Source organism: Camelina sativa, chromosome 8 (assembly GCF_030686135.1).
Source record: "Camelina sativa cultivar CO46 ecotype springtype chromosome 8, ASM3068613v1".
NCBI lineage: Eukaryota > Viridiplantae > Streptophyta > Magnoliopsida > Brassicales > Brassicaceae > Camelina > Camelina sativa.
In genome coordinates, this window is record NC_141887.1 from 10,719,366 (window position 1) to 10,729,417 (window position 10,052).

Genomic DNA, 10,052 nt, shown 5'->3' on the forward strand with positions numbered 1-10,052 from the left:
TGCACATCTTAATTGTTCACAATCACTCAGATAGGATTGACACCTCTTATACTGCAACTGCATAAGGGGAATTAAAACACCCTGACTTCTATTCATTCCATACATCATCATTCCATACATCTTTCTTTCACCACACCACAAAGAAAGTCAGTTTCAATCGGTCGGAGGAGTGCAGACCGTGGAGACGGTTGCACGGGAGTCCTTGGCTGATGGTTGTTCAAGATTCGAGGATGAATCTATGTTGGTGAGGGAGAATTGTAACGCCCGCAAACCAAAACTCTGTGTTTTGGGGGTGGGTGTCGATCGACACCAAGGTTTCTGGTTCGGCCAAATTGAGTTTCTTATCGATTTGGACCGGTTTGGTTTAGGAAAAACCACTAAACCGAGTTATTTAAGTGTTTTGTCGACCAGAAGGGTTTTAGAGTTTGTTTTGTCGCCACTTTGTTGTTTTGGGAGAGAAAAGGGAGAAAACTTGGTTCTTGAGCTTGTGAGAGAGATTGGTGAGATTCCATGTTGTTTCTTGAGAGATCCAAGGCTAGGAAGGTGCTAGAAGCTTGCTAGGAGGTATGGTTTCGTTGATGTGGTTCAGAAACTTCCGGCAAATAGGTGAGTGCATAACCATGGCTAATCTAAGCCTTTGATTTCCTTGTTCTTTCTTGTTTGTTGTTGTTTTGTGTGTTTTTCTTGCTGGGATTGGTTGCTACAGGTTCCTATGGGTGTTTTCGGCTTGGGTTTTGAGTATTGGACGATTTGGTGGAGTTTTGGGAGCAAGATTCGACTCTCGGCTTCGTGCGGATCGCAGTTGCAGAGTGATTGTCGATCGACACCATGTGGTGTCGGTCGACACCAGCAAATTAGGCATCGATCGACACTGTGGGGTAGTGTGGGTCGACACCAAGGCCAGTGTCGGTCGACACCTCCCTTCCAGCGAGATATGTTTGATTTCCTGGTTTGTATGTTTTGTTTGTTGTTTGTTTGGAACATTGGAATCACTGTTGTTTGTGTGTATAGCCCAGTAGATGGGAGGATTGCCTCACTGAGTGTTCATCAAATACTCATGCATCTCAATATTTGTTTGTGGTGCAGGTAAAGGCAAAGTGTTCTTGGGACTCGATTGGATGTTGTATGGCGTTGCTAGGTTGCTAGAGTTGGGTCATTAGAAACATTGTTAGGTTGCCGGTTTCATGTTTCCTGATGATGGATTATTATTGGTTATTTTATTATTGGATATTTATTGGTATTGTTATTTCCGATGTTGATGTGATTGTGGATAGGTGGCTATTGGGTATGGGACCACTAGTTGAAGTTATTTATTATTATTAATTATTATTTATTATTAAAAAAAAAACAGGTCGGGTCGTTTCAATGCTTTCAACAACGAATGAGTAGGAAAGCTTGATTTATCAGGCATCCCAGTTTAATAGTTATATTCGGTTTGATCTAGTTTTTATTTGATCAAACTAAAACTTTAAAAAGTTTCAAAAAATATATTAGAATATTTCAAATTTTTAAAAGTTTAAATATTTTCTTAGCTTTTAAAAAGTTTTTAAATATTATAATTTATAAGTTTTAAAAGTTTAAAATATTATAAATATTGAAACTTTTTAAAAGGTTCAAAATTTATATTTGAAACCTTTTAAAATTTTAAAATATTATAAATATTGATGTAATACATAATTTATCTTATTTATCTACCTTTGTGCTTTTTATTTCTTATGAGCTGTAAAATATATTTTGTGTGTGATTTTATAGATTAGTTGATATTCTTTCATTAATTTTTTATTTTTATCTTATTTTTTATTTTTATGAGAAAAGAAATAATTTTGTTCTTGGAGTTTGATGGGTTAACAAGTTGTGTGGTAGTCTAAAAAAAATGTTTTTAAGTGGAAGAATGTGAAGAAGTTGACGAAAAAGAAAAATAAAAAAAGTATAACGAAGAACCAGACGGTAAAAGTAACGATGACAATTATCACAAAATTTGACAATGAAAATGACAAGAAAGAATATGAAAAATAAGAAAACATTGAATAAAAAAACACGAAAACATAGGTCATAGTGATCAATTAAATATGAAAACGAGTTAAATTCATGATGATAAAATTGTTTCGTTTTTCTGGTGGTCAAAGAAAATGGTTTAGGATATGTGAGGTCATCAGTTTGATTTGTCTCGCCTGGACGTCAAGTTAAATTTATAATTTTTTTTATTAGATTTGATTTTATAACACAACTGATTTTTATATTTTAAAAAATTGTGTATCTGAAATTTAATTTTTTTCTTTAATACTAATTTAAATTTTTTATAAAATAATATTTTATTACCGTCATCAATTATATATAATTTTCATCAAAATATATCAAATAAACCCACGCGTAGCATTGGTTCAAAACCTAATTAAATTTAAAAAAGAATATACATTTAATTCTTATTGTAAGTAAAAACAATGTATAAAAGTAAAAAGATAAACTTTTAGTTATAGAAAATAGTTGTTTTTTTCTTGCTATAATACATTAATGTATATCCATATACAAATCTACTGTCTACATTACCACTAAAAGTTTATTTCTACACACAAATATATTATACTGTTAAAATATACTCTTTAGTCTTAACTACTACCAACAAGTTGTCTTTATGAACTTCTAACCTATTATATGTCTCTTCACTTTAATCTTACATACTCCTATCATATATATTACAATAGCAGTCTTTTGAATAAATTATTTGATTGGTGAAAAAAATATGAGACGATCTATTTTTTTTTTTTACTTCAACAATCTTTTTCTTTATGTAAAGGTAAGTATTTACATTTTTTTAGAAACAGTAACTAATTGTATAATTTTCACAATCATTTTTTCTCTTATATAAAAAGTAATATTTTTCTTGTAATATAGCAACTAAAAATTAAAATAAGTAAACAATATTATACTTTTGAATTTTATGGTATATATATATATATATATAATTTATCTTATAATTAGATTTTAAATAAAATTAGATTTTATTTTATCTATTTACTTTGATATAAAACCTTTTTAGGTTAGGTTTTAAATTTTTTCATTTTTCTTTTTTTAAAATTTTAATAATGAATTGACATATATTTTGATTTTATTTTATCTATTGAGTTTTATATAAAACATTTTTAGGTTAGGTTTTGAATTTTTACTTTTTTAGTTTTTAAAATTTTAATAATGAATTGACATGTGTTAACATATGAATAATATAATTGACACGTGTCATGATCTTGTTAATGAGTAATTTTGTCATCAAGGTTTATATAATAAGATTTCTATTTTACAGCATAGGTCTTAATAAATTTTGGAATTTATGAAATTATAGGTAAATAACATGAGTCACATCTATACTAAATAAAAGTATGAGCTATAAGCTTCTAAGGCTATCCACATAGGATTTTAAACAACCTATCAGAATTTGACATGTCACTAATTAACATTTTTAAAAATTTACAGAATTTTGTACATTAAAAATTGTTTTAAACAACCAATCAGGAATTGACATGTCATTCATTAACATTTTTTAAAAAATTCTGGAATTTTCTTTATTAGGAACTTTTAGAAAAAGGAAATTTATGGAAATAAAAGAACTATGTACAACGTCCAACATCGGGTAGAAAAGTTTTACATAATGGTTCAGAATCAGTATAAATAAGATTAATATGTTTCCAACAACTAATGAGCAGGAAAGCTTGATTTATCAGGCATCCAAGTTTAAAAGTTTTATTCGGTTTGATCCGGTTTTTTATTTGATCATATTAAAACTTTAAAGAGTTACAGAAAATATTATAATATTTAAAATTTTTAAAAGTTAAATATTATAAAAATTGACACTTTTTAAAAGGTTCAAATATTATAATTCGAAACCTTTAAAAAGTTTAAAATATTATAAATATTGAAACTTCTAAAAGTCTTAGCTTTTAAAAGGTTTCAAAATATTATAACTTTTAAATTATTAGCTTTTAAAAGTTTTTTAAAAATTTATAATTTATAAATTTTAAAAATTTAAAATATTATAAATATTGAAACCTTTAAATGGTTCAAAAATTAAAAATATTTAGACTTCATAAATGTTTTAAAATATTACAATTACTTAACCTTCATAGAAATTTTGAAATATTATATCTATACTAGCAAAAATTTGAAGCTATAAACTCCTAAAGGTGTCCATATAGGATTTAAAATAACCGATAAGAATTAGATATTTCACTAATTAATATTTTTGGAAATATAGTAGTAATCTATATTATTAAGATTTTTTAGAAATGTAACATCCGCGAACCGAAATCCCGGTTTAGGGGATTCCATCGGTCGATGCATATAGTGCATCGGTCAATGCAGGTTCAGTTTTCTGCGGACGAGTTAAGTTAAACGCTGCGTTTTGGGTTAGGGAAAACCCTTTACACGAGTTTTGTCTCATTAGTTGGGTTTTGGCTGCTTTTGAGAGAAAAAGAAAGAGAGAAAAGTTCCCTAAGTGTTCTTGAGTGTTTTTGGTGATTTCTGGAGATTGGAAGCTGTTCCTGTAGAGATCTGTAGCTGGGATCGTTGTAGGAGCTTCCTGGAATTGTTTTTTTGTTGGTTTAAGGTTCAGATTCGTCTTGGCAAAGATAAGTGCAGGACCATGGCTTATCTAAGCTAAAGCTTCTCTGATCTGCTTGTGTATGTGTTGTTAGGCATGTTAGATGATTATTTGGGACGTTAGGAAGCCTTCTTGTGGCTTGGGATCGAGTTTTGTGGTTGCAGGAACAAAGTCCGGCGAGAAGCTTCGAGGAACACGATGCTCGGCATGTTGCATCGGTCGATGCACTTTGTGCGTCGGTCGATGCAAGTGCGAGGATGGCGCGTAGAACCTAGGGTTTTCGTGTTATGTCGAGCATGCGTCGGTCGATGAAGTGCGAGTGTCGGTCGGTGCATGTGTAACTTGCATCGGTCGATGCATCCCTTGTGTCGGTCGATGCATCCCCATGTGGTGTCGGTCGATGCAGAGTCCTGGTTTGTTATTTGTTGTTTGTTGATTGTTGGTTGATGGTTAGAGATGTCTCTATTGCTTGTGTGTATAGCCCAGTAAATGGGAGGATTGCCTTACTGAGTGTTTATTAAATACTCATGCATTGCAATTTGTGTTTGTGGTGCAGGTAAAGGCAAAGTGTGATCGTGGAATCAAAGCAATGAAGAGGAGGATGTTCTAGAGACTTGATTGGATGTTGTCTGGCATTGCTAGGTTGCTAGAGTTGGGTTATTAGAAACATTTCTAGGTTGTTGGTTTCATGTTTTCTGATGATTGGATATTTGATATTGCTTATGTTATAATGTTGGTTTATTATTGGATATTGGTATTTGTTATTCCGATGTTTGGTTGTGATTGTGGTTAGGTGGATAGTGGGTATGGGACCACTAGTTGTAGTTTATATTATTATTATTATTTATTATTTATTTAAAAAAAATGAGTCGGATCGTTTCAAGAAAAAAATGTAAAATCTATAGAAATAAAAGAAATATGTACAATGTCCCACATCGGCTAGAAAATTTTAGACAATGGCTGAGAACCATTATAAATAAACTAATATGTTTTTAACTATAAATTCCCAGGAAGCTTGATTTATCAGGTTTTCAAATTTAAAAGTTTTATTTGATTTATTTTAACAAATGGAAATTTTTTAAATGTTTATATTTAAACTTTATAGAATGTTTAAAAATATTATAAATACCTCCATAAAAATTTTAAAATATAATAACTAATTAAACTCTATAAAAAGTTAAAGTGTCATTAATATTTAAATCTAAAAGAAAAAAATGTTACAAATATTTAAACTACATCTAAAGTTTAAAATATTTAATCTCTATTAAAATTTAAAAGTTTAAGAATTACTAAATATTATATATCAAATTTTTTTAATATCTTGAAAATATCTTACTTTTCTTCGTTTGTGTTTTATATCTTTTATGAGTTGTAAAACATGTTTTTGTGTATGACTTTAGAGATGATTTGATATTCTTGCAGTAAAAATTGTATTTTTAAGTCTAAGAAAGAAGGAATGACGTCGCAAGACCTTGATTTGATGTTATTTTATTTTAAAGAGGAAGGATCGACGAAAAGTTGTTAACTATACATGTTTATATTACTTTCTCTGCAAGTAAATACTTTCTCTATAAGTAAGGATTTTAGTTTGAGAAGTTTCAATACGTGTGGATCTAAAACCGAATAAGTATATGGATGAAATTATCAATAATTGGGTGCATGTGTTGACTATGCTGGTCTTCATGAATTGCACAAATTTTATGAGAAAAGAAATGATTTTGGTCTTGGAGTTTGATGGTTAACAAATTGTGTGGTAGTCTAAAAAAAGGTTTTTCAGTGGAAGAATGTCCTCAACTCTCTTTAATTTATGTTGTTTGCTATTATTGCATAGGGGAACTCAAAATCAGTCGGCGAGATGAAGAGGCAGACCTTCACGGTCACCAAACCTCCTCCATCGTTCAACATTTGAGATCTCTCTCCACTTTCGTCACTGAAGATGCATTCAAGTCATCTAATGCTCGAGGAGCCGAAATCTAGACTAACGATATCTCACCCGAGTATAAGAAATAATAGTAAACCTTTTTATCGGCCAAAACTGGCCTATAGATGGTCTGCATGCTAAGTACTTCTACTATATACATAAGTTGGTAGGGTTTTACAATTAAGATTCGCAAATATATCTTGATGAGGAAGTTTAGAAGATCTTTCACACGATATTGAAATGTAAAAATCTTTTTTAATAGGTGAATAAGTGATTATGCTTTTATTAAGATCATTTTTGATGAATCCCAAAGGGTGGGCTTAGGATACACTTTTTCAACTATAGGGTCTCATATCTAGTGGAAAAGATTTAGTTACCGGGAAAATCTTTGAGTTCCGCCGGATTTGGATGAATATTTCTTTGTTTCACGGAGTATTCTTGGAAGGTTTAGTGAAGTTTTAACCTAGTTCATCTGCTGCGGCCGACGTAATTCTTCTCTGAGAAGCATGGTGGACGGTGAGGAAGTGTTGGGGTTACGAGAGAGTTTGTTTGAGCTTTGGGAATGGAGTATGCTTTGGATAAAGCTCTAAAGGAGATTTCGATTGATGATGATCAACCGATTGTGTTGCAGGATCATGCGAAATTTAACTCGAGCGTGAGGAATAGTGTAGTATTATTGGTCAACTCCTATGTCCGGAGAACCAGAAGATGTCGAGTATGATCCACAAGATGCCAAGGGTGTGGCGGGTCTATAACAGGGTTCGTGGAATTGCACTTCCCAATGACAAGTTTCAGTTCATCTTTGATTCAAAGGCATATCTATCCTTGGTTTTGCAATCTGGGGCATGGACGTTTAATGATTGGAGCATGACACTTGAGAGATGGGTAGAGAATCCCCAAAGTGATTTTCTTAAAGTTCTTCCGATATGGGTGCGTCTTCGGCATATCCCGGTGAACTACCTTACTGTTGATACGATAAAGGAAATAGCAGGGTACATCAGACGTGTAACGGATATTACTTTTGATCCACTGAAACCTCTAAGAAGGGGATATGTTCGAGTTAGGGTGTTGTTTGATATTAACAAGCCATTGAAGAATAGGAGAGAGTTGCAGATTCCATCGGGAGAGATTTTTGCGATAGGGATCGAGTATGAAAGAATACGGAAGAGATGCTATCACTATCTTCGGTTGACACACGATAAACTTTGGTGCCCTTTGAACCCCTCACACTGGCAATCTGGTGCTACGGGAGGGGAGAAAAGTCAAGCGGTGATCCCAAGTCGCTTGGTGCCAAGAATCAGTCGAGATGACCCATTGATTGGGGTCTTAACTGATGATGATGTAGGTATTGATGTGGTGTCTGCGAAACCAAAGATTGCCAAGGAAGTTTTGGATGAGATGAGGCAATACATGTCTGTAGCTGATCCTAAAGAGAGACAGATTCACATTGAACGAGTGCGTAAGTCTGTATGGGATCTTGAGGGAGATACGGAAGGTCAAAAGAACCTGCTGAGGCTGGAAGAGCCTACTCGACTCATTGCAGACATGGATAAGGGTAAAGGATTGGTCTTCGACTTTGAACACTCAGCTTCGTCATTTGGAGAAGGGATCAAGGTGCTTGTAATGCCATAGGGGTTGGTACAGAATTGGTAAGGCCTACAAGGTCTGTTCAGTCACAACTTGTTGCCTCCATTTCAGCCCCTTTTTCTGGCCAAGGTGCTACGGGTCTTCGAGCTAGCTTCTCGGCTGGCTCCTCTGGCACTATTAATAAATACCAGAATAAGCGCATGCGCCCAAATCAATGGCGGAGAAAAGCACAGGCTGTGAAATCTGCGCAAGAGAATGGAGACACAAATATACTTGTGAACGCTGAGGGTGAAGAAGGTGTGGTTTCAAAACGAAAAGCTGCTGATGACGCTCAAGTATCATCAAAGATCGCTAAAGATGATGCAAAGAAGGCGGTTCCGCATGAAAAACTGCCAAATCAAGTATGAGCTCTTTAGTTGGAATTGTCAAGGATTGGGGGGCACTTTGACAATTCCTTTTCTGAGGGAAATGCGTCGTCTACATTTTCTGGACTTTATGTTCCTCCTGGAGACTAAAAACTCCAGAGACTATGTGGTGAATTTAAAGAGAGGATTGGTTTATGAGCACTCTCATATAGTGAATCCAGTAGGGATTAGTGGTGGTCTTTCTTTGTTCTGGAAACGATCATATGATGTCGAAGTTGTTAACTCCGATCATAGAATCATAGACATGAGAGCCAAGCTAGGGTCACTCTCGTTTTACGTCTCATGTGTCTATGGTGATCCGGTAAGTGGGTTGAGACAAGTTGTATGGGATTCATTAGTTGACATTAGAGTTACTCGTGATGAACCATGGCTGGTTATTGGGGATCTAAATGAGATGTTGAGCAATTCGGAGAAGTTAGGTGGACCAGCACGAGCGAAGTCATCATTTTTTCCGTTTCGGAATATGATTCATGATTATCGCCTACGGGAGGTCCCAAGCATTGGTAACAGATTATCATGGGCTGGTAAACGAAATAACATGTGGATTCAGTGCTGTTTGGATAGAGCTCTGGGTAATTAGGCGTGGTTTCACCTTTTTCCAAAGGGGCAGAGCGAGTATCTTGAACGGATTGGTTCTGATCATAGGGCCATTCTGTTGCGTCTGGGGAATGATAATATGTCTAATACGGGAAGGTTTATGTTTAACAAAAGGTGGATATCTAAGCCGGACTTCTCTGCGGTGGTCCAATTGGGTTGGACTAAAGGAGAGGCTACGGGACAAACTTCAGTTATGAGTAGAATTGCGGAGTGCAGGAGAGCTATTTCTGGGTGGAAAAGATCGCAAAATATGAACTCCAAGGTACGAATCCAGCAGGTCAGAGACAAACTTAAAGAGGAGGGCACCAAACTTCATCCCAATCTTCAGGTAATGAAGGAATTACGATGGGAGTTAGCGGAGAATTATCGTGCCGAGGAGTTGTACTGGAAGGAAAGAAGTAGAGAGCAGTGGTTGTAGGGTGGAGACCGTAACATGAAGTTCTTTCATAGTAGTGTCAAACGGAGAAGGGTCTAAAATCAGATTTTATCTCTTTTTGATGATAATGGTGTGGAGCAGTTTTCTGAGGGATCCTAAGGGGAAGTGGCAGTGGAGTATTTCTGTAGGATGTTTACTAGTTCAAATCCTGGTGCCATAACAGAAGTTTTGGATAGGATGGAGCCACGGGTCACTGCCAGTATGAATACAGAACTTACTCATCCGGTATCTGCAATGAAGATAAAGAATGTAGTTTTTAGTATCAAGGGGGAGAAGAGGCCAGGTGCGGATGGTATGTCAAGTAATTTCTATAAAGAGTATTGGGACATTGTTGGACCTCAGGTGGTGAAGGAGGTGCAACAGTTTTTTTAGTATGGCCATCTTCCAGCCGAATAGAATTTTACACAGATTTGCTTGATCCCAAAAGTTCAGAATCCTACTAGAATGTCAAACCTTCGGCCTATTATTCTATGTTCAGTGATTTACAAGTGTTAT

At 34.5% G+C, this 10,052-nt stretch overlaps 1 protein-coding gene across 1 annotated transcript; it reads left to right on the top strand.

Moving 5' to 3' along the window:
• Positions 1 to 7,220: 7,220 nt before the first annotated feature.
• LOC147939912 (uncharacterized) lies at positions 7,221 to 8,506 on the top strand. Its single transcript, XM_087461081.1, has 2 exons — positions 7,221 to 8,067; positions 8,157 to 8,506. Exons 1-2 carry the CDS (start codon positions 7,221 to 7,223, stop codon positions 8,504 to 8,506), a joined length of 1,197 nt encoding a protein of 398 aa, XP_087317207.1.
• Positions 8,507 to 10,052: the final 1,546 nt, after the last annotated feature.

Excerpts from the sequence above, each read along its gene's own strand:
- LOC147939912 (XM_087461081.1), top strand. The coding sequence starts at position 7,221 with ATGTCGAGTATGATCCACAAGATGCCAAGGGTGTGGCGGGTCTATAAC. Across the intron at positions 8,068-8,156 it reads CATTGCAGACATGGATAAGG|AATTGGTAAGGCCTACAAGG; the intron begins GTAAAGGATTGG and ends GGGTTGGTACAG.